A 26,239-nucleotide genomic window follows, 5' to 3' on the forward strand; every position below is an offset into this window, starting at 1 on the left:
TTTATATCCTCCTTAGTGAAGACAGAACCAAAGTAATTATTCAATTGGTCTGCCATGTCCTTGCTCCCCATAATCAATTCACCTGTTTCTGTCTGTAGGGACCTACATTTGTCTTTACCAGTCTTTTCCTTTTTACATATCTATAAAAGCTTTTACAGTCAGTTTTTATGTTCTCTGCCAGTTTTCTCTCATAATCTTTTTTCCCCTTCCTAATTAAGCCCTTTGTCCTCCTCTGCTGAAATCTGAATTTCTCCCAGTCCTCAGGTGAGCCACTTTTTCTGGCTGATTTGTATGCTTCTTCTTTGGAATTGATTCTATCCCTAATTTCTCTTGTCAGCCACGGGTGCACTACCTTCCTTGATTTATTCTTTTGCCAAACTGGGATGAACAATTGTTGTAGTTCATCCATGCAATCTTTAAATGCTTGCCATTGCATATCCACCGTCAATCCTTTAAGTGTCATTTGCCAGTCTATCTTAGCTAATTCACGACTCATACCTTCAAAGTTACCCCTCTTTAAGTTCAGAACCTTTGTTTCTGAATTAACTATGTCACTCTCCATCTTAATGAAGAATTCCACCATATTATGGTCACTCTTACCCAAGGGGCCTCTCACGACAAGATTGCTAATTAACCCTTCCTCATTGCTCAAAACCCAGTCTAGGATAGCCTGCTCTCTAGTTGGTTCCTCGACATGTTGGTTCAAAAAACCATCCCGCATACATTCCAAGAAATCCTCTTCCTCAGCACCTTTACCAATTTGGTTCACCCAATCTACATGTAGATTGAAGTCACCCATTATAACTGCTCTTCCTTTATTGCACACATTTCTAATTTCCTGTTTAATACCATGTCCGACCTCACTACTACTGTTAGGTGGCCTGTACACAACTCCCACCAGCGTTTTCTGCCCCTTAGTGTTATGCGGTTCTACCCATATCGATTCCACATCTTCCCGGCTTATGTCCTTCCTTCCTATTGCGTTAATCTCATCTTTAACCAGCAACGCCACCCCACCTCCTTTTCTTTCATGTCTATCCCTCCTGAATATTGAATATCCCTGAACGTTGAGCTCCCATCCTTGGTCACCCTGGAGCCATGTCTCTGTGATCCCAACTATATCATAATCATTAATAACAATCTGCACTTTCAATTCATCCACCTTGTTACGAAATAACAATCTGCACTTTCAATTCATCTACCTTGTTATAGAAACATAGAAAATAGGTGCAGGAGTAGGCCATTCGGCCCTTCGAGCCTGTACCGCCATTTATTATGATCATGGCTGATCATCCAACTCAGAACCCCGCCCCAGCCTTCCCACCATACCCCCTGACCCCTGTAGCCACAAGGGCCATATCTAACTCCCTCTTAAACATAGCCAATGAACTGGCCTCAACTGTTTCCTGTGGCAGAGAATTCCACAGATTCACCACTCTCTGTGTGAAGAAGTTTTTCCTAATCTCGGTCCTAAAAGGCTTCCCCTCCATCCTCAAACTGTGACCCCTCGTTCTGGACTTCCCCAACATCGGGAACAATCTTCCTGCATCTAGCCTGTCCAATCCCTTTAGGATCTTATACGTTTCAATCAGATCCCCCCTCAATCTTCTAAATTCCAACGAGTACAAGCCCAGTTCATCCAGTCTTTCTTCATATGAAAGTCCTGCCATCCCAGGAATCAATCTGGTGAACCTTCTTTGTACTCCCTCTATGGCAAAGATGTCTTTCCTCAGATTAGGGGACCAAAACTGCACACAATACTCCAGGTGTGGTCTCACCAAGGCCTTGTACAACTGCAGTAGTACCTCCCTGCTCCTGTACTCGAATCCTCTCGCTATAAATGCCAGCATACCATTCGCCTTTTTCACCGCCTGCTGTACCTGCATGCCCACTTTCAATGACTGGTGTATAATGACACCCAGGTCTCGTTGCACCTCCCCTTTTCCTAATCGGCCACCATTCAGATAATAATCTGTTTTCCTATTTTTGCCACCAAAGTGGATAACTTCACATTTATCCACATTAAATTGCATCTGCCATGAGTTTGCCCACTCACCCAACCTATCCAAGTCACCCTGCATCCTCCTCACAGCTAACACTGCCACCCAGCTTCGTGTCATCCGCAAACTTGGAGATGCTGCATTTAATTCCCTCATCCAAGTCATTAATATATATTGTAAACAACTGGGGTCCCAGCACTGAGCCTTGCGGTACCCCACTCGTCACCGCCTGCCAGTCTGAAAAGGTCCCGTTTATTCCTACTCTTTGCTTCCTGTCTGCTAACCAATTCTCCACCCACACCAATACCTTACCCCCAATACCATGTGCTTTAAGTTTGCACACTAATCTCCTGTGTGGGACCTTGTCAAAAGCCTTTTGAAAATCCAAATATACCACATCCACTGGTTCTCCCCTATCCACTCTACTAGTTACATCCTCAAAAAATTCTATGAGATTCGTCAGACATGATTTTCCTTTCACAAATCCATGCTGACTTTGTCCGATCATTATGCTGCAGCTTTAAAAAATAAAACCCTTGTTCATCTGCATCTAGAGGTTTGCATACTGTTCCGGTTGCACCTTTATAAGAAGGCTTTCAAGGTGCAGAAGTAGTTTACCAGGATGCTGCCTGGATTAGAGGCATGTGCTATAACGAGAGGTCCGGCAAATTTGGGTTGTTTTCACTGGAGCGGTAGAGGCCGAGGGAAAATCTGATAGAGGTTTATAAGATTATGAGAAACTCACAATCGTAACTCAAATTCATAGATGGATAGACATTTTTTCCCAGGGATGAAATCGTAAATTCTACAGGGCATGCATTTTAAGGTGAGAGGGGATATTCAAAGGAGATGCAAAGGCTAAGATTTACTTGTTTGTTTGTTTACAAAAAGTGGGTGTCTGGAATGCACTGTCTGGCGAGGTGGTAGAGGCCAGATACATTAGAGACTTTTAAGAGACACTTTGATAATGTGAGAGAAATGAAAGGATATGGACATTGTGTAGGCAGTAGAGATTATATGCTGCACTATACAGACAGGTTAAATGCAAGCAGGCTTTTTCCACCGAGGTCACAAGAACTAGAGGTCTTGGGTCATATTTGGAGATACAGTGTGGAACAGGCTCTTCCAGCCCAAGCCACACCACCCAGTTACTCACTGATCTAACCCTAACCAAATCACAGGACAATTTACAATGATGAATTAACCTACTAACTGACAGTGTATGGAAACTCTTGCATGGACATACAAACTTCTGCAGAGGATGCTGGAATTGAACTCTGAACTCTGACACCCCAAGCTGTTTAGTACAGTAGATTGGACCAAACACGCTACAAGCAGTGATTTAAGCAAAAGTAACTTTCAGTCCTAATTCTTAGCATTGCAAGGAGGAAGGTGTGATAAATCACAGGAAATTATTGCCTGAGCATCTTAGAAAAGACAACAGATAGCACAGATTGGAGATTATAACAAATAGCAGCTTTAGAAATGACCACACTGGGTACTGATGGGGCCTGTGAGTGCAATGACAGTGTTAGTTAGGAAAACTTTGGTCACAAAAAGTCATTCGGTGCCTATAAAAAGTATTCGCCCCCCCCCCCCCCACTTGGAAGTTTTCAGGTTTTATTGTTTTACATTAAATCAGTTTTTTTTTAAACTGATCGACAGAAAGACTCTTTTGTGTCAAAGTGAAAAAAAGCGATCAAAGTGATCTAAATTAATCACAAATATAAAACAGAAAATAATTGATTGTGCAAGCATTCACCCCCTTTAATGTGACACACCAAATCATCACTGGTGCAGCCAGTTGGTTTTATAGGTCACATAATTGATTAAATTGAGATCTGTTTTTGGAGACCTGTGTGCAGTCAAGGTGTATCAATTGATTGGTGTAAAAATAAACCTGCATCTGGAAGCTCCAACTGCTGGTGAGTCAGTGTCCTGGCATGAAGACAAAAGAACACTCCAAGCAACTCCACAAGAAGTTCATTGAAAAGCACAAGTCAGGAGATATAATCAAGAATATTTCCAAGTCACTGAATATCCCTTGGAGTACAGTTAAATTAATCAACAAGAAATGGGAAGAATATGGCACAGCTGTATTCTACAGCAGGCCATCCTCAAAAGTTGAGTGACCGTGCAAGAAGGGGACTAATAAGGGAGCCCACCAAGAGACCCATGACAACTCTGGAGGAGTTACAAGCTTCAGTGGCTGAGATGGGAAAGACTGTGCATACAACTGTTGCCTGGGTGCTTCACCAGTCAAGGCTTCATGGGAGAGTGGCAAAGAGAAAGCCACTGTTGAAAAAAAACCTCACAAAATCTTGGCTAGAGTTTGCCAGAAGATACATGAGAGACTCTGAAGTCAGCTGGAAGAAGGTTTTATGGCCTGATGAAACCAAAATTGAGCTTTTTGGCCATCAGACTAAAGATTTTGTGTAAGCCAAACACTACACATCATCAAAAACACACCATCCCTACCATGAACGTGATGGTGGCTGTATCATGCTGTGGGGATGCTTCACTGCAGCAGAACCTGGAAGGATTGTGAAGGAAGAGGGTAAAACGAATGTGGAAAAATACAGGGAAATCCTGGAGGAAAACTGATTCAGTCTGCAAGAGAACTGTGACTTGGGAGAAGATTTGTTTTCCAGCAAGGCAATGACCCCAAGCACAAAGCCAAAGCCACACAGGAATGGTCTAAAACAATTAACGTTAATGTCCTGGAGTGGGCAGAATCAGACCTCAATCCAATTGAGAACTTGTGGCTGCACTTGAAAAGGGCTATTCGCTTATGATCCCCATGCAATCTGACAGAGCCTGAGCAGTTTTGTAAAGAAGAATGGGGAAAAATTGCAGTGTCCAGATGTGGAAAGCTGATTGAAACCCATCCACACAGACTCAAGGCTGTAATTGCTGACTTGAAGGGGGTAAATAATCAATTATTTAATGTTTTTATATTTGTAGTCACTTTGTAGAAATTGGTTTTCACTTAAGAGTCTTTTCCTGTTGATCAGTGTCAAATAAAGCTGTGGCGGGCGGGGGGGGGGAGGAGGGAGGATAATTTTTATAGGCACTCTATGGACCAATGAGGAAATTAAATCATGCACTGGCTTCTGGAAATCTGTTTCTGAATCAACAGAACATGCATGTATCAGACCATCTTATCTAACATACTGACAATATTTGCTCAATATTTACATTGCTCATATTTAAATATGCCTCAGGTTACTTTCCACTTTTACAATTTTTTGTTGCCTATTGAAAGCAAAGGACCTTTGTCATCTATCAAAAATGTTAAGGAAAATGAATCATTTTATGAAGTCTCTCCTATCCTGTAGAAATAATCAGCTATTGAAGGATTACACACAGGCCTCTCAACTTAACGATATTTTAATGGACAACTTCAGTTTTCTGCTGCAGGTGAAAAAAAAACATTTTCCCCCCAGAAAATGTATTCTTTTATACAAATATGCTTTATAAAAATGTGAACAAATCATGCCTTTAAGGCCATACTGGCAGAATCCATTATTAAAAGTTTATGATGCCAAGAAAACACATTTAAAAAAAAGATTTACAAGTGAATTATTGTAACAAAATATTCAGGTTAATAATCTTGTTGTAGAAAGTCTGATATTCAAAATCAAAATTTCTTTCCCTCCCCAAACACCACCAATAATATTCCCTTTTAATTTTTTTTTACACATATTAATTGTGTATTCTTTAATTCTTAAACGTCTGAAAGTTACTTAGAATTAAGTTCTATGGGCAGTTAATCATTTTTAATCATTACATGCATGATTATAATCACAAATGGAAGCAGACATACATTAAAACAAAAGTACCATGCAAGGCCAGAAACAACCTGTGTAATCACAATAAGGTAGCTAAATGACTTTAATGATGCAAATCTATATAAATTTAGATTTCACTGCTTTCCAAGAAGACAAGTTTACTTGCACCTACAATTATATGAACTTTATTCCTGGCCTTGCATAAAAAAGTATAAAAGTACTTGTGATAAATAATAAATCAACTGTAATTTTCTACAGCCATGTCCACTTGCGACAGACACTAACTCACTGGAGAAAAATGCAAGTATTACTAATGGCAACACTTACCATTTATAGAACTATACATATCATAATTCTTCCGTGCAGCTATATGAAATTAAGACCAACAAAGTACACAAGTTAGTCGGTGATATAAACATATTTATACAAAAAGAAATGGGCACTGATTCAGCCTTTGAGGTTTACTGGGACACTAGATCGAATTAGTGCCTAGCCTCTTTCTACAAGCAGGCCTTATCAAAAGATAGTTTAAATATATGTAAAGCATATACTAAATAATTCAAAACCAGAACCAAGCACCAAAACAAAAAAAATGCAGTGAGACAGAAGCAAATATAAAAAAGGCTGAATACATGAATGGAAGTTGAATGTTTAAACCCCTTTTGCAAGGTTAGTAATATTACCTGGTCCATGAAAGTATTTTAACAAATCAACGAGTTTCTCCTTAAACATTATAGTTAAATGAAAAAGAATCTTAACAGGAATACAAAAAATTACATGCACAACTTTAATTGCAAAATTTGTAAAGCAAATGTTTGACAAGAAATATAAGAGCAAAATTTTGTCTTCAGACAGACAGGAGTTGCATCTGCCATTTTCAATCTAAAATTTCTTCTTGATGAATATCCTCCAACACTTTAGATCTTAGAAAGTTATTCCAATAACTAAACAAAGCTGCAGATTTGGAAGAAAATGATCACAATTAAGTATCAATGATATATCCCATGTACAAATAAAACCTGGAATAAAATCAACCTTCTTCCAGTAAGGTTGAATCAATAGCATTGATAAATGACTCTACATCATTGCAGCAGCTTATCTATGTCTTTGGACATGCTTTTTTCAAAAAGCATTTAAAAAATATTGGGGACTTGTTAAAGAAAAAAACAGTATGATGTCATATTCTAAATTTCAATTGTCATCCACACAGAGATCAGAAAACAATGTTATGGAAAAAAAAACAGTAATATCTTGGAATAATCAACATGATTACCATCAGATACCACTTTCCCAAGATGTCGATGGAAAGCAAAAATTACAAAGAAGTTTTGTAAAAAAAAAGTTCTCTATAAATTAATAAGTCCGCAGATTAAGATCAAACAATTAAACTCTTTTTAAAAAATAGTGCCACAGGAAAGTTTTATATTTGAATCATACCAAACAAGTTTACAAGAAGAATAAATTCTTGTAGCATTTTAGGAAAACATTGGTAAGCTGCTGCACGTCTTTTAAATCTGAATAGTCAATGATCTGAACAGCTACTTTGCATGTGACTCCTTTGTCCAGTTAAAATGACAAATTTAAACCTTCATTACAAGTAACCAACGTCAAATTAAAAGTTGCGTTTTAATATCGATAAAGAACTTTGTAAGTTTTTAAAATGGGTTCTAATTTGAAATAAACTGATAAGTATGGAGCCTGGACCGCTGCACGTTATATTATCAATATTCATCTATGCTATTTCCCACAGCTGACATTGCTGGACTGGAATCCTGGGAAGTAGTGGTAATGGCGACTATTCTGGGAGAGACAAGAACCTCTGCCACAGATGGCTCCATGTCCGGCGAGATATTCCCAACAGTTTGAACAACAGTAGCACCTTTCTTGTTCTGATGGGTTTTGACATGTTTTGAAAGATGATCACTGCGCATAAACCGCTTTGAACACTCTGGGCAGGAAAACTTCTTTTCACCTATAACACAACCAGAATAAATAAATTAATGGAGAAAATATTAAAACGTATAATCACATACGGGAGCTGGCGAGCTGGAGGGTTTGGTGGTAGACAAGTTGGGGCAGCATTCCAATTTCACAATTTTTAACTCAAGGAAAGCATTTGGGATCGAATTTTCACTAAGACTGTTGTCCTTCGCAAAGTGTGGCACACAGGCTTTGAATGCAAGTATACAACAAGTAATATTTTCTTTTAGGTGAGGAGACCAAAATTGTACACAAGACTCCTCGAAGCTTGGACAGTTAAAATCATGGTTAAAAGACAAAGGGGTAAATTACTGGAGGGTACTTGGAATCTATTGAAATGGAAGTTTGATATTACACAGATATCAAATTGCACAATTTGAAGTACTGATGCTCTGTATTTTCATTGTGCCATAAACACTAAACAGCACAAAATGTGTAGCTGCTTCCACAAATATATCTGTTTGCCCCACCTTCAGGAGAGATTTAAAATACCGTGGATTCTGGTTAGTTGGGCCATCGGTTATTCGGTGCAGCTGTTTACTTGAGCCAACTTTTAAAGACCAAAAATTAATCAAGGAAATTGTTGAGATTCCCTTCATTTATTTGGGACATTATGCCATTTAATTGGTGCAGGAAACTGTTGCCAGCCAGGTTTTAACTGGCGTCAGTCATATGCATTTGAAACTCGCTACAGCGCGCTTAAAACGAACACTTATTAAATAGTGTCAGTTGTGTTTGCTTGTGTTCAAAAAAGCAGGGATTTCTCTGATAGTTGGTTAGAAATAAGCAGCAAGACAATTCAGAACTGTTCTGCTCACTGCAGTTTTAAGCATTCAGGCTTGGAAATGCCAGAAACAGATGGGAGTGAAGATAAAATGATTTCACTACTTCAACAAGATAGGATCTATGAATAATCTGAAGGTATCAACGATCATCTTGAATGTTACAATGAATACAAATATTTGGAGAATGCAATCATTGATAGCATTGTATGAAAGCAGTCTATCATCTGCACTAGGTGTCTGCAATGATTTTGTTCATTTACAGTCAATCAAAAGAACACAGCAGCGTACATCAAATTCCTTCATTGATAACTATTAGGAAATAAAAGTTTTATCGTACTGAAGTAGTATTGATAGTGTTCCAAATGTCTCATTTAAATATATAATTTGATACTTAGTTAAATGTTGTTTGCCTGTTTTCATACCTTTTAAATATGTCCATGAAACTTCAGCTAATTGGGGCAGCGGCTTAATTGAGCCAAAATGTACGGGCCCTGGTGTGTCCCACTTAACCAAAATCCACTGTATTTGAAAGATACAATGATCTGGTTTAAACTGCAAGGGTAAATTATTATGGGCATCAGTTCATTCACTCAGACACTAAATTTTAAGCAATGAGAGTTCTCCCTAGAAAGAATCATTGGAGTAACCAATGACAAGACTGTATATACGGCACGTGAAAAATACAAAGCTCAATTTTCACCCCCTGCAAAAGTAAGCTCTTTACAAAAAAACGTATCCCCAGTTCTATATTCTTACACAAAAGAAAACATCCACTCTATCAAGAACTTCACAGATTTTTAAAATAAAGCCTCCGCCACACTTCAAAGTTCAAAGGAAACTCAAAACCAGAGCCTGCCCGATCTCTCTTTATTAGATAATCTGCCCTTTCCAGGTAAAGCTTCTAAAGCTTTGAAAATGTTTCCTCACGTACAGATGTCCCCAGCTTTTCGAACGTTCGCTTTACGAAACCTCACTGTTATGAAAGACCTATATTAGTACCCTGTTTTCGCTAACAGGTGTTTTCACTGTTACGAAAAAAATCAGCGCGCGCACCGAGCAGCCGCTCTCCCCCAGATTCGAAACGGCATTCTCGCCAGCATTGCTTCAACACGTGCCTGTGAGCAGCCGTTTGCAAGATGAGTTCTATGGTATCGAAAAAGCCTGAAAGAGCTCGTAAGGGTGTTACACTTAGCATAAAACTAGACATAATTAAGCGTTTTGATCGTGGTGAACGAAGTAAGGACTAAGTGAGTTTGGCTTGTGGAAGCTGACGAAGATGATGTTGAAGAGGTTTTGGCATCCCATGACCAAGAACTGATAGATGAAGAGCTGATGCAATTGGAAGAGGAAAAGATAACAATTGAAACCGAATGAGTAATGATAAAGTACGACTTTAATTTTGAAAGGGTACGTTGGTTTAGGGGATATTTGCAAGATGGTTTGAGTGCTTACAAAGAACTGTATGATAGAAAAATGCGCGAGGCTCAGCAGTCAAGCAAGCCTTCCACATCAACCACAGCAGATGACGAACCTCGACCTTTGACATCGAGGCGGGCAGTCATAGGAGAAGATGAGCTGCCTGCTCTAATGGAAACAGACGACCAGATGACACCCCAGTGTCCCACCACCCCAACACCCAGGCCGCAGACAGATACCGATTCACGGAGAATGCAGCAGTAGCCGGGAGACACACAGCGCATCTTTAAGAAAAAAGCCGAAATAAACATGCTAATTAATTAGGTGCCGCCCGACACGCAATTGTCGGCCCAGGTCAGAGGCGATGCAATCGGCAATGATCTGGACCGACAATTATGTGCCGGGCAGCACCTAATTAATTAGCATGTTTATTTCGGCTTTTTTCTTAAAGATGTGCTGGGTGCCTCCTGGCTACCACTGTACCCCTGCATGATTCACGGATCGGTATCAGTTCGCTGCCCGGAGGATGGGGGCCAATGCACCACCCAAACTCCGATGACTCAGTCTAACACACCACCATCAGTGTGCTCCGCGCTTTCCCGATTCCGGTACGTGATACTACACTGTACATACATTATTTCTACTTTATATCGGCTGTGTATTTTTACGTGTTATTTGGTATGATTTGGCAGCTTCATAGCTTAAAGGTTACTGGAGAGCGCTTGCGCCGCGTTTTTGCCGATGGCACTTGCGTGAGATTTTCGCTACGGAGAATAGTTCAGGCAATGATTGTGGGAAAGTATTTCTACTTTATATAGGCTGTGTATTATCATATCATTCCTGCTTTTACTATATGTTACTGTTATTTTAGGTTTTATGTGTTATTTGGCATGATTTAGTAGGCTATTTTTGGGTCTGCGAACGCTCACAAAATTTTCCCATATAAATAAATGGTAATTGCTTCTTCGCTTTACGACATTCCGGCTTACGAACTGTTTCATAGGAACGCTCTACCTTCGGATGGCGGGGGAAACCTGTATTAACATCGTTCCTTAAATAATGAGGATCAACACTGCTCTACGTAATTAAAGTGAAGTCTCCTGACTTTAGTGTTCAATTCCCTTAGCAATAAAAAAAACTGAAAATCTGCTAAAGAATTTTTGACCTGAAGTGAACCATTTTTCTTTAACACTTTTTAGCTACCATTTGACATATGAAATCAGTCAGAGAGTTAAAGCATGAAAGCATGCCCTTCAGCCCAAATTGCCCAAGTTTTGTCCAACTTGAGGTCATTTGCCTGCCTCTGGTCAATAGTTTTCTCTGGGTAATTCTCAAAGTTCAAAGTAAATTTATTATCAAAGTGCATATATGTCACTATATACAACCCTGAGATTCATTTCTTGAGGGCGTACTCAATAATGTCTATAGAATAACTATGAGAGAAACAATGAAAGACCACTCAACTAGGGCATTCAATCAGAGTGTAGGTAATAACAAACTGTGCAACTACAAAAAGAGAAACAGAATTAATAAATATCTTGTCGAATGCCTTCTGAAAATCCAAGCAAATGTCATCTACTGAGTCTCCTTTGTCTATCCTGCCCATTATTTCCTCAAAGAATTCCAGCAGATTTATCACGCAAATTATTAAGGAAACCTTGTTGACTTCGATCCATTTTATCATGTGCCTTAATACCCCGAAATCTCATGCTTCATAATGAACCAACATCTTTGCAATTACTGAAGTCAGGCTACTGGCCTATAATTCTAATTTTTCTTTTTTTTTCTCTCTCTCTCTCATTTCCTTTACTCCACTGTAATACTGATACAGCTGGTTTTAGCTTCTGCTTTTCAACTACAGAGTAATTTCTATCATATGATGATCACTGTCTCCTAAGGGTTCTTTTACCCAAAGCTCCCTAATCAAATCTGATTTCTTACAAAACCCAGTCCTGCCCTGCCCCACCCCCGAGCAGGTTTCTGTAATAGCTATAATATCACATTCCCATGTGCCAATCCATCCCGAGTACCTCTGCCTTACCTGTTAGCTTCTTGCATTAAGGTAAATGTAGTTTAGTCTATTACATCTTCCTCACTCTGTCTAGCCTCTGCCTGTCCTTTCCACTGGAGTTTGTCGCTTTAACATTTAACTGTCTCAACTTTCCCATCTTTCTCAGTAGTTGAATTAATTTTAAACAGCAAAGACAAGCTTTGAGATTTCAAATGTAGCAGGGCATAAAGTATCACTAGACATTTAACTAATAATTGCTTTAATTAGTAATGTTCAACCGCTAACTGCTTCCAGAGGTTCCCATCCGCTTCAAAATGGGGACAATCATACTGGTGCAACTATCGCACAGTTGCACTCACAGCAACTGTACCGAAGTGCTTCGAGAGGTTGGTCATGGCCAGAATCAACTCTTGCCTACGTAAGGACCTGGACCTGCTGCAATTTGCCAATCACCTCAACAGGTCTATAGTGGATGCAATCTCTCTCTCCACTCACCATGGATTGCATGGACTATAACAATAGTTACATCAATCTGCAGTTTACTGATGACAACCTCAGTTCGGATCAACAAGCTCCAAAACCTGGGGTTCTGTACCTCCCTCTGCAACTGGATCCCTGACTTCCTCACTGGGAGACCAGTCAGTGCGGATTGGAAATAACATTTCTTCCCTCGCTAGCAATCAACACTGGCACGCCTCAAGGATGCGTGTACAGCCGAATGCTCTACTTTCCGTACACCCATGACTGTGTGTAGCTCAAATACCATCTATAAATTTCACAATAACATAACTACTGTTGGCATAGTTTCACATGGTGACAAGGTGGTGTACAGGAGTGAGATGGATCTAACAACGGTTGAGTGATCTAACAACAACTTTGCACTCAACGTCAGAAAGACCAAGGAGTTGATTGTGGACTTCAGGAAGGGGAAGTTGAGGGAACAAACACCAGTGCTCATTGAGAGATTAGCAGTGGAAAGAGTGAGCAGTTTCAAGTTCCTGGGTGTCAATAGCTTTCAGGATCTGTCCTTGGTCCAACATACTGATGCAATATGATACAAAGGTGGCACAACAGTGTATATATATTAGGAGTTTGAAGAGATTTGGTACATCACCAAAGACGCTAGCAAACTTCTACAGATATATAATGGAGAGCATTCCAACTAGCAGCATTACCATCTGGTATGGAGGAGCCAGTGCACAGGATCAGAAAAAGCAGAAAAAAGTTGCGTTCTCAGCCAGCTCCATTATGGACCCGAGCCTCCCCAGTGTCCACGACATCTTCAACAGGTGATGCCTCAGAAAGTCAGAATCCATCCTCAAGGATGCCATCACCCAGGACATGCCCTCTTCTCATTGATACCATCAAGAAGATGGTACAGTAGCCAGCAGACACACAACTCAATGTTTCAGCAACAACTTTTCCTTTCCACCATTAGATTCCTGAATGGGCAATGAACCCACAAATACTATCTCACTCTTTTTTGTTCTTTTTTTCCCCCATTACTTATTTATTTTAATATTTCTATATACGTACACTTCTTAAGAAAGGAGGAAGGCAGCAGAAAGGAAATTATAGACCAGTTAGTCTGACCTCAGTGGTTGGGAAGATGTTGGAATCAATCGTTAAGGATGAGGTTATGGAGTACTTGGTGACACTGGACAGGATAGGACAAAGTCAGCATGGTTTCCTTAAGGGAACATCTTGCCTGACAAACCTGTTGGAATTCTTTGAGGAGATTACAAGTAGGATAGATGAAGGGGATTTTAGATTAGATTAGATTAGATTAGATTAGATTATGAGGACACTCAGTCCTCATTTATTGTCACTTAGAAATGCATGCATTAAAAAATGACACATTGTTCCTCCAGAATGATATCACAGAAACACAGGACAAACCAAGACTAAAACTAACAAAACCACATAATTATAACATATAGTTACAACAGTGCAAAGCAATACCGTAATTTGATAAAGAACAGACCATGGGCACGGTAAAAAAGTCTCAAGTCCCGATAGCCCCATCATCTCACACAGACGGTAGAAGGGAGAAACTCTCCCTGCCATGAACCTCCAAGCGCCGCAAACTTGCCGATGCAGCACCACTGGAAGCACCTGACTGCAATGGACTCTGAGTCCATCCAAAAACTTTGAGGCTCCAACCAGCCCTCCGACACCGAGCACCATCCTCTGCCAAGCACTTCGACCCCGCCCCAGCCGCCGAGCAACAAGCAAAGCCAAGGACTCGGGGCCTTCCCCTCCGGATATTTCAGATCACACAGTAGCAGCAGTAGCGAAGCAGGCATTTCAGAAGTTTCACTAGATGTTCCTCCGTGCTCTCATGTCTGTCTCCATCAAATCAGGATTGTGCACGGCACCTACTTGACAAGTAACAGATATCACCACTGGAGTGGCCGCTGCGTGCTGCGTTGCACCACCATCTTCTCCTCATGAAGAGATGCAGTGAATGTTGTACATTTGGACTTTCAGAGGCCATGACAAGGTGCCACATATGAGGCTGCTTACCAAATTAAGAGCCCACGGTATTACAGGAAAGTTACTAACATGGTTAGAACATTGGCTGATTGGTAGAAGGCAGCGAGTGGGAAGAAAAGGATCCTTGTCTGGTTAGCTGCCAGTGACTAGCGGTGTTCAGCAGGGGCTGGTATTGGGACCGCTTCTTTTTATGTTGTATATCAATTATTTAGATGATGGAATAGATGGCTTTGTTGCCAAGTTTTCTAGAGGATATGAAGATTAGTGGAGGGACAGGTAGTGTTGAGGAAACAGGCAGGATGCAGAAGGACTTAGACAGATTAGGAAATAGGCAAGGAAGTGGCAAATGAAATACAATGCTGGAAAATACATGGTCATGTACTTTGGTAGTAGAAATAAATGTGCAGACTATTTTCTAAACAGGGAGAAAATACAAATATCTGAGATGCAAAGGGATTTGGGAGTCCTTGTGCAGAACATCCTAAAAGTTAACTTGCAAGTTGAGTTGGTGGTGAGGAAGGCAAATGCAATGTTGGCATTCATTTCAAGAGGTCTTGAATACAAGAGCAGGGATGTGATGTTGCGGTTTTATAAAGCATTGGTGAGGCCTCACCTTGAGTATCGTGAACAGTTTGGGTTCCTCATCTAGGAAAAGACGTGCTGGAATTGGAGTGGGCTCAGAGGAGGTTCACAAGGATGACTCCAGGAATGAAAGGGTTATCATACAAGGAATGTTTGATGGCTCAGGGTCTGTACTCGCTGGAATTTAGAAGGATGAGAGGGGATCTCACTGAAACCTTTCGAACCTTTTGAAAGACCGAGACAGAGCAGGTGTGGAAAGGACCAGGGGGAATGCCATACTAGATCTAGTACTAGGTAATGAACCGGATCAGGTCACAGATCTCTCAGTGGGTGAGCATCTGGGGGACAGTGACCACCGCTCCCTGGCCTTTATAATTATCATGGAAAAGGATAGAATCAAAGAGGACAGGAAAATTTTTAATTGGGGAAAGGCAAATTATGAGGCTATAAGGCTAGAACTTGCGGGTGTGAACTGGGATGATGTTTTTGCAGGGAAATGTACTATGGACATGTGGTCGATGTTTAGAGATCTCTTGCGGGATGTAAGGGATAAAATTGTCCCGGTGAGGAAGATAAAGAATGGTAGGGTGAAGGAACCATGGGTGACAAGTGAGGTGGAAAATCTAGTCAGGTGGAAGAAGGCAGCATACATGAGGTTTAGGAAGCAAGGATCAGATGGGTCTATTGAGGAATATAGGGAAGCAAGAAAGGAGCTTAAGAAGGGGCTGAGAAGAGCAAGAAGGGGGCATGAGAAGGCCTTGGCGAGTAGGATAAAGGAAAACCCCAAGGCATTCTTCAATTATGTGAAGAAAAAAAGGATGACAGGAGTGAAGGTAGGACTGATTAGAGATAAAGGTGGGAAGATGTGCCTGGAGGCTGTGGAAGTGAGCGAGGTCCTCAATGAATACTTCTCTTCGGTATTCACCACTGAGAGGGAACTTGATGATGGTGAGGACAATATGAGTGAGGTTGATGTTCTGGAGCATGTTGATATTAAGGGAGAGGAGGTGTTGGAGCTGTTAAAATACATTAGGACAGATAAGTCCCCGGGGCCTGATGGAATATTCCCCAGGCTGCTCCACAAGGCGAGAGAAGAGATTGCTGAGCCTCTGGCTAGGATCTTTATGTCCTCGTTGTCCACTGGAATGGTACCGGAGGATTGGAGGGAGGCGAATGTTGTTCCCTTGTTCAAAAAAGGTAGTAAGGATAGTCTGGGCAATTACAGACCAGTGAGCCTTACGTCTGTGGTGGGAAAGCTGTTGGAAAAGATTCTTAGAGATAGGATCTATAGGCATTTAAAGAATCACGGTCTGATCAGGGACAGTCAGCATGGCTATGTGAAGGGCAGATCGTGTCTAACAAGCCTGATGGAGTTCTTTGAGGAGGTGACCAGGCATATAGATGAGGGTAGTGCAGTGGATGTGATCTATATGGATTTTAGTAAGGCATTTGACAAGGTTCCACACGGTAGGCTTATTCAGAAAGTTAGAAGGCATGGGATCCAGGGAAGTTTGGCCAGGTGGATTCAGAATTGGCTTGCCTGCAGAAGGCAGAGGGTGGTGGTGGAGGGAGTACATTCAGATTGGAGGATTGTGACTAGTGGTGTCCCACAAGGATCTGTTCTGTGACCCCTACTTTTCGTGATTTTTATTAACGACCTGGATGTGGGGGTAGAAGGGTGGGTTGGCAAGTTGCAGACGACACAAAGGTTGGTGGGGTTGTAGATAGTGTAGAGGATTGTCAAAGATTGCAGAGAGACATTGATAGGATGCAGAAGTGGGCTGAGAAGTGGCAGATGGAGTTCAACCTGGAGAAGTGTGAGGTGGTACACTTTGGAAGGACAAACTCCAAGGCAGAGTACAAAGTAAATAGCAGGATACTTGGTAGTGTGGAGGAGCAGAGGGATCTCGGGGTACGTGTCCACAGGTCCCTGAAAGTTGCCACACAGGTGGATAGGGTAGTTAAGAAAGTTTATGGGGTGTTAGCTTTCATAAGGCGAGGGATAGAGTTTAAGAGTCGCGATGTAATGATGCAGCTCTATAAAACTCTGGTTTGGCCACACTTGGAGTACTGTGTCCAGTTCTGGTCACCTCACTATAGGAAGGATGTGGAAGCATTGGAAAGGGTACAGAGGAGATTTACCAGGATGCTGCCTGGTTTAGAAAGTATGCATTATGATCAGAGATTAATGGAGCTAGGGCTTTACTCTTTGGATAGAAGGAGGATGAGAGGAGACATGATAGAGGTGTACAAGATAATGAGAGGAATAGATAGAGTGGATAGCCAGCGCCTCCTCCCCAGGGCACCACTGCTCAATACAAGAGGACATGGCTTTAAGGTAAGGGGTGGGAAGTTCAAGGGGGATATTAGAGAAAGGTTTTTTACTCAGAGAGTGGTTGGTGCGTGGAATGCACTGCCTGAGTCAGTGGTGGAGGCAGATACACTAGTGAAGTTTAAGAGACTATTAGACAGGTATATGGAGGAATCTAAGGTGAGGGCTTATATGGGAGGCAGGGTTTGAGGGTCGGCACAACATTGTGGGCCAAAGGGCCTGTACTGTGCTGTACTGTTCTATGTTCTATGTATGTGGGGGAGTCTCGGACAAGAGAGTGCAGCCTCAGGATAGAGGGGCATCCATTTAAAACCGAGATACAGAGAAATTTCTTTAGCCAGAGGATGGTGAACTTGTGGAATTTGTTACCACAGGCAGCTGTGCAGACCAGGTCATTGGATGTATTTAATGCAGAGATTGATAGGTTCTTGATTGGACACGGCATCAAAAGTTACGGGGAGAAGGCTGGGAATGGGGTTGAGGAGGGGAAAGTAAGGATCAGTCATGATTGAATGGTAGAGCAGACTCGATGAGCCCAATGGTCTAATTCTGCTCCTATGGGCAAAAAAAGACACATACATTCGAATGCTGTTCATAGTCTTCAGTTCAGCATTCAACACAATCATTCCTCAGAAACTGATTGGAAAGCTGAGCCTACTGGGCCTGAACACCTCCCTCTGCAACTGGATCCTAGACTTCCTGACTGGGAGACCTCAGTCAGACCGGATCAGAAGCAGCATCTCCAACACCATCACACTGAGCACGGGGGCCCCCCAGGACTGTGTGCTCAGTCCACTGCTGTTCACTCTGTTGACCCACGACTGTGCTGCAACACACAGCTCGAATCACATCATCAAGTTCGCCGATGACACGACCGTGGTGGGTCTCATCAGCAAGAATGATGAGTCAGCATACAGAGAGGAGGTGCAGCGGCTAACGGACTGGTGCAGAGCCAACAACCTGTCTCTGAATGTGAACAAATCAAAAGAGATGGTTGTTGACTTCAGGAGGACACGGAGTGACCACTCTCCGCTGAACATCGACGACTCCTCCGTTGAGATCGTTAAGAGCACCAAATTTCTTGGTGTTCACCTGGTGGAGAATCTCACCTGGTCTCTCAACACCAGCTCCATAGCAAAGAAAGCCCAGCAGTGTCTCTACTTTCTGCAAAGGCTGAGAAAAGTCCATCTCCCACCCCCCATCCTCACCACGTCCCAGAGGTTGTATTGAGAGCATTCTGGTTCGGAAACTGCACCATCTCGGATCGCAAGACCCTGCAGCAGATAGTGAGGTCAGCTGAGAAGATCTTCGGGGTCTCTCTTCCTGCCATTACAGACATTTATACCACACGCTGCATCCGTAAAGCAAACAGCATTATGAAGGATCCCACGCACCCCTCATACAAACTCTTCTCCCTCCTGCCATCTGGCAAAAGGCACCGAAGTATTCGGGATCTCACGACCAGACTATGTAACAGTTTCTTCCCACAAGCCATCAGGCTCCTCAATACCCAGAGCCTGGACTGACACCAACTTACTGCCCTCTACTGTGCCTATTGTCTTGTTTATTATTTATTGTAATGCCTGCACTGCTTTGTGCACTTTATGCAGTTCTGGGTAGGTCTGTAGTCTAGTGTAGTTTTATGTTGTTTTACGTAGTTCAGTGTAGTTTTTGTGTTGTTTCATCTAGCACCATGGTCCTGAAAAACGTCGTCTCGTTTTTACTGTGTACTGTACCAGCAGTTATGGTCGAAATGACAATAAAAAGTGACTTGACTTGACTAATCATGTTGAAGCACTGGAAAATTAACACAAGGAGAGAGGAAAATAAACTACACCAAGTAAATTCAAGGTCAAATCAGTTACAATTAAGTTGGATTTTAATGAGTAGAGTAGGAAAATGGATAAATAATAAGTTAGGTTCTTTTTGTGCTTAAATGGAATTTTCCTCTAAACACAAATAAGGCACTACATGGAACAAATAAATAAGGAATGAGATGTCATGTTAGTCAATTAATTTTCAGGTTGCTTGAACTCTAACAGCATTTATTTCGTCAATGAAAGGCTATTACAACTACAATGGGCAACTCTTATCTAAACTTTCCTGATCAAAACTTTAAGTTGCAGCCTTTTAAAAGCTCACCATCATTCTGGTGTGAAAATCTGGGTCAATATCACATGAAGGTTAAAAATTAGTTTATACTTCTAAAGAACTGAGCATCCACTTGAAACTGACTGAAGATTAATAAACAATCACTTGAACAAAATTGGACTGAAAGTTTGATCCAGAAGCTGAGAACCTCAGCCAAATTGTTCTCAGACAACTGCAACACTAACAAAGCATGATAGCGAAATGGAATAGGCTCTAAGGCCAAGCAAGAACTCCTGCCCGAGGAGTGACTTGGATCTGCTCCAGTTTGCCACCAGGTCAACAGCAGGGGCCATTTAATTGGTTCTCCACTTATCACTGGAATATCTGAACAGTAACGATGCATACACAAGGATACACTTCACTGTGTACAGCTCAGCATTTAACACTATCATCTTAATCATTAAGCACAACCAAGGCCTCAATACATCCTTGTGTAACTGGATACTCTATTTCCTCACTTGCAGAGCCCAATTAGTACAGATTGGCAACAACATCTCCTCCACAATCACCATCAGCATAGGTGCACCACAAGGCTGTGTGCTTAGTCCCAGCTCTACTCACATTCTATTTATGACTGTGAGATTATATTTCAGTTCGTTACACGACAGCACTGTTGTTGTCTAATCAAAGGCGGTGCTGAATTGGTCCACTGAAAATCTGACTGAGTGGTGCTTTGGCTTTGCTGACTCACACAACATCAGCAAAACCAAACAGCTAATTATTGACTACAGGAAGAAGAAAGCTGGAGTTCATGAGCCAGTGCTCATTTGGGGATTGAAGGTGGAGAGGGTCAGTAACTTTAAATTTCAGGGTGATCTATCCTGAGTTTAGCACTAAAGTGTCAAAGAAAGTTTGGAAGCGTTTCTACTTTCTTATAAGTTTGCACAGAACTGGCATGTCATCGAAAACTTTGACAAACTTCTACACATGCATAGTGGAAGAGTATCCTGACTGGTTGCATCATGGCCCGGCGTGGAAACAGGAGTGTCCAAGAAAAGCCTGAAGTGGTAGATACAGCCCAGTTAATCACACGAAAAGCCCTCCCCACTATTGAGCACATCTACAAAAAAAACAGTGCCACAAGAAAGCAGCACCCATCATTGAGAACCCCTATCATCCAGACCATGCTCTCTTCTCACTACTACCATCAGGAAGGAGGTACAGGAGCCTTAGGTCCCTCACCACTAGGTTCAGGAACAATTATTACCCTTCAACCATCAGGCTGCTGAACCAGTGTGGACAGTTTCACTCACAACACTGAACTGATCACTCAACACTTCTCAAGGACGCTACAACTCATGTTCTCAGTAATATTTATTTATTTATTTATTTATTATGAAGTTTTTTTTGTAGTTGCACAGTTATATCAGTTGTCTGGCCGGTCATTGTGTGTAGTTTTCCATTGATGCTATTGCATTTCTTTGTTCTACTGTGAATGCCTGTAAGAAAATGAATTTCAGGGTAGTATTTGGTGACAAATCTGTAATTTGATAATAAATGAACTTTAGAAAGAGCTTGATATTAGCTGATGATGCTCAGAGTTCAACTCCATTATTGGCATCACAAACTACAAATATTAATGATATCACACAAATTCTTGTCAATGATCAAGCAAAGTTTAACCTCCTATGGCAATATATCGAGCTTCCCATCATTGCCATCGACAGGAAACTTCCTTAGAAGAGCCATATAATGCAGTGGCCGCAAGATGTCAAAAGCTGGGTATCCTGCAAGAGAGATAACTCCAAGCTGCCAGCCTGTCCTCATAGTCATACTTTATTGATCCCGGGGGAAATTGGTTAAATAAGATAGGACAGGTAACAGAATTAAATAAGTAATCAACATATTGAACAATAAAAAGAGAGAATATTACGGATTGGAATTGGACTGAAGACAGGGTGATTTGAACACCACTCATGATTTTGTCTTTGCCAGCACTACACAAGAGCATTTTCTGTAGAGGAAATGGGGACAATGTCAGGGCAAGTTAAATTAAGAAAAGATGGAGATGGAAAGTTATTCATGCTTTGTTACTTAAGATTCAAGATTGTTTATTGTCATTCTTCAGGGCAAAGGGAAACAAGTGATTGTTACTCGCGATCTGATGCACCATAAACAAACATAATAAGCATGAAGAACACACTTAAAATCCAATAAATGTACATTACATCAGCTTATATACAGAGATTGATTGTATTCTATATTTAAAGATCCCACACACCTCACAACTCCCTGAAATGCTCTTCCATCCTCTTCAAGAGGTGCAACATTTGTCCTTTCACTTCTTCCCTTCTCACCATCCAAACAATCCTCTTACATAGAACAGAAACTGATTTATACCACCTCCAGTCTACTTGCATTCAGTGGTCAATATGCAATCTTCACACCGGTGTGAGCACGACTTCAGGATTGAAGGACGTCCATTTAGAACTGAGATGCGGAGAAATTACTTTAGTCAGAGGGTGGTAAATCTGTGGAATTTGTTGTCATGAGCGGCTGTGGAGGCCAAGTCATTGGGTGTATTTAAGGCAGAGATAGATAGGTTCTTCATTAGGCAGGGCTTAAAAGGGTATGGGGAGAAGGCAGGGGGAGTGGGGATGACTGGAAGAATTCTATCAGCCATGATTGAATGACGGAGCAGACTTGATGGGCCGAATGGCCCATTTCTGCCCCTATAACTTATGGTCTTATGGGTGCCCAATTACTTTTAATTCTTCATCGAAACATAGAAAATAGGTGCAGGAGTAGGCCATTCAGCCCTTCGAGCCTGCACCGCCATTCAGTATGATCATGGCTGATCATCCAACACAGAACCCTGCACCGGCCTTCTCTCCATACCCCATGATCCCTTTAGCCACAAGGGCCATATCTAACTCCCTCTTAAATATAGCCAATGAACTGGCTTCAACTGTTTCCTGTGGCAGAGAATTCCACAGATTCACCACTCTCTGTGGTGAATTCATTGGAGCTTCGTACTCTCACATTGAAGGAGATGAGGAGTAGCACCTCAACTTCCATCTGGGCATAATCCTGAGTCAAAAGGACATTCAACAATTGCAGGTACTTCACCTTCTCTTATTATCTGAACTGGCAATTTTTGAACATCCACCTGTAATATTAGGTCACATTTCTCTTTCCCCATTAACAATGCTTGATCTGCTGACTAATCCAATACTGCCTCTTGAATTACACAGCTTTTATGTGTTCCTTTGTTTATTTATACTTGGCGTGTTTGTCTTTCTTTGTAAGTGCTCTCATCATAGTATGGAGATAACTGCACCAAAATGCTCAACCCTGACCTCATCTTATCAAAAAGTACACCCTTCGTCCTATCCATTTCACAACCTCGCCTTTTCTGCTTTTTAAAACTAGTTATTTTTCTTCTCCCCACACCTCCCCCCTGCAGTTCTAACAAATGATCATGGACCTGAAACACTCACTGCTTCTCTTCCTGGCACTTCCAGCACATTTGTTTTTATGCCAGCTAGTTATGGTTGCTAAGGTTTATAATCCACATTACCCTATTCAAATGCACATAATTCAGATCAAAGCATTTTGTAAAGCTACATTCACCAAAATAAATGGGACTTCAGAGGCCTGAAGAAAAATAATCATATGGAATTTCTTTCTTCAACAACTGATACTTAATCTTTTCACAATAGTATCTCTGACAATGGAATATAAAACAGCAGTGTTCATGAGGAGGTATAAAAAAGACTTTGTTACTATTAATTTGGTAGCAATAGTGATGCTATTAAAGCTCGAGGCATCGGAGTTCATTTCCGACATTCTCTGTAAGGAGTTTGTACTTGTGGAATGAATGGGTTTTTCCCAAGTGCTCCAGCTCCCCCCCCACAATCCAAAGACATACCAGATAGGTTAACTTGTCATTGGAACGTGCCCCATGATCAGGTTAGGGTTAAATCGGGGTTGTCAGGGGCAGCTAAAGGTGCACAGCCTGAAGGATCAGAAGTGCCTACTCTGCACTGCATCACTAAATAATATCTGCTAAAAATCAGATAGGAGCACATATTAAATAAGTTCAACCATGCCTGGAACATTGTTAATTACGGCAAAAATGTGTCCTTCATGCTCAAGTTCCTGTGTGCTACTTAGAGATTACAACTCAGTAAGTACTTGCATAAGATGAACTCCATAGTTCATTGTTCTGCAACTTGTCCTGAGGCCAGTTCAGACAGCGAGAATAGCAATTACAAATGATTTTCAAATCAGTTATTAGCTATTTTGGTCTTTCAAGGGTTCCCAACGTGGGCGTCCACAGACCCTTTGCTGAATGGTATTGGTCCATGGCATAAAAAGGGCTGGGAACTCCTGTTGGTCACTTTGTTTAACTAGAAGCACAACTTTTGCTGATCCAGTGATATTGATTAAAAATATCATAAAGAATAACAAATATTGAACAGTCACTGAGTTCTCCATTCTATATGTAGATACAGTATTTTGCTCAGGTGCAAGGATCATGTTTTTTGATTTCTCAAGTGTCTTCAATACACTCAGCCCTCATGCTGGGGGAAAAGCTCCATACAATACAGGTTGGCACTTCCATTGTATCTTGGATAATGAGTGGCAGACCACAATATGTGCAGTTTCAGAGATGTGTGTCAGACATGGCCTTAAGCCACACAGGAGGCTGTATTGGCTCCCTTCCTAATTACCCTGTATACCTTGGCCTTTAGATACAACAGAATCATGTCATCCGCAGAAATTCTCTGATGACTCAGCAATTGCTGAGTGTAAAAAGAGAGGACGGGAAGATGAATACAGGGACTTGGTGAAGGACTTTGTCAAATAGTGCAAGCTGAATCATCTGCAGCTCAACATCAGTAATACAAAGGAGATGGTGATGGACTTTAGGAAGACTAAGCCTGTACTGCTCCCTGTTACCATTGTTGGTGAGGACGTGGATGTGCTGAGGACCTACAAGTACCTGGGGGTGCACCTGGATGACAGACCTGAGTGGGACACCAACACAGAGGCTGTGTACAAGAAGGGCCAGATCGCCTCTACTTCCTGACGAGACTGAGAAGTCCTTTGGAGGATGAGGGCTGCTTCTTCACACGTTCTACCAGTCTGTTGTCACCATACAATCTTCTATGCAGTGGTGTGCTGGGGCAAAGGCATCAACATAGGCGATGCCAACAGGCTCAATAAACTGATTAGAAAGGCTGGTTCTATTATAGGAGTCAAACTGGACACACTGAAGCCTGTGGTAGAACAAAGGACCCTTTGTCTAGAATTGCCAGGATTTTCCAATGTTTCTCACTCTCTGGCTGAAGAAAAGAGCGCTATATGAGGCTACTCTTACCCTCCATTAGGCTCTATAATCAGTCAACCTATAGCCGGGAAAGTGATGACCCCCCTCCTGTTAGACTGCTATTAACCCCTAGTTACCAGAGCTCTGCTTAAACTCTGTTTACCACACCCTGCTATTGTGGACACCCTGTGCAATACTACTGTCATTTCTTATCTGGACAGTGTGAATGTACAGTGTGAATATTACAGTAATTCTTGAACTACCATCTTAGCAGTGTAAACTTGGAAATCTTGTAATCTATTGACTTGTAAATCTTGTACATCTTATTTTTAAGGCAACTTTTTTTATTCTTATCTCTTTTCTAATATTTGTATATCTGTGCACTTGTAATGCTACTGTGACATTGTAATGTCCTTTGGGATCAATAAAGTATCTATCTATCTATTCATTAAACATGGCCCATTTCCCAGTGTCCAAAATCTAGACAGGAACCAGTGCCTTTCCAGGGGAGGCAAAGGGGATTGGGGAAAAATGTCTAAAACATCAATTACAGTGAGTTAGTAGAGTGCAGGAGCAGGATCCCAGCTCCAGAGTCGCTCATTCTCTGGGACAACTGGAATTAGATGCTAGGATTGTTCTGTTTATTTCCATTTAAAACTAATGTAATGCCCTAGTTAAGATTTTTATTGCTATGCTGTAGGTACCTCATTTTAGCATTCTGCAAGTCCTGCTTTCAGCCTGTTTAGGTTTGAGCTGAGATGAGGGGCTTTCTGTTCACCTTAGGAATGTGCTGTCAGCCAATCAGGATGATAGGATTGGGAGAAGGTTCTAGAAATCACTGGGGGGGGGGGCGGGGGAGAGGCTTTTGTTGGAGGGAGCTGGGAGAAAACAGGAGGGAAGGTGGTGGAGGATGTCGTCCCTGTTGCACAAAGTGCTTTGTGCAGATGAACGGCTTCAAGGAGGAAGAACCAATACTCCCGTGGGTGAGCCCGTTTGTTCAAGATGGATTTCAAGTGACATTCGGAAAGTAGTGTGTGCTTTCACACAGACCACGGCTCAGGCACCGAGTTACAGACAAGGTCAAGATTTGAGCTCCACTGTGCACATGTGACTGTTTCAACTATAACAGCCTCTTTTTGGTTTTTTTTTCTTTCCTTTAATTACTATATTTGGGTGCAGTGTATGATCTGTTATTTCTTGCTGATGGGCAACTGCTGGGGGCAGTAAATCACACAGCATTCACACAAACCGAGGCTTGGGTGGGTAAGACATCCCAATCTCAAGTCATATCCACCCTAGACGTAGGGAGCCTGTGAAAGGTGGGTTCCTCACCTCGGAATCCAGTGGCTGTTAGTGAGGGGCTAATGAGTCACATTTCCAGAGATGCCCAGTAAAAAGGGATTTAACCACAAAAAAAAAA

The 26,239-nt window shown here is 41.7% G+C and overlaps 1 protein-coding gene across 4 annotated transcripts in view; it reads right to left on the reverse strand.

Moving 5' to 3' along the window:
- Positions 1-5,380: 5,380 nt before the first annotated feature.
- The window catches only part of sp4 (sp4 transcription factor), a 75,410-nt gene continuing 54,551 nt past the window's right edge, over positions 5,381-26,239 (reverse strand). For all 4 annotated transcript variants that reach the window (XM_063043739.1, XM_063043741.1, XM_063043742.1 and 1 more), the window contains exon 6: positions 5,381-7,763. In XM_063043739.1, the coding sequence (XP_062899809.1) occupies positions 7,513-7,763 (251 nt within the window). In that variant the 3' untranslated portion in view covers positions 5,381-7,512. The remainder of the gene's footprint in view (positions 7,764-26,239) is intronic.

The sequence above is a fragment of the Mobula hypostoma genome, chromosome 3 (genome assembly GCF_963921235.1).
Source record: "Mobula hypostoma chromosome 3, sMobHyp1.1, whole genome shotgun sequence".
Taxonomy (NCBI): domain Eukaryota; kingdom Metazoa; phylum Chordata; class Chondrichthyes; order Myliobatiformes; family Myliobatidae; genus Mobula; species Mobula hypostoma.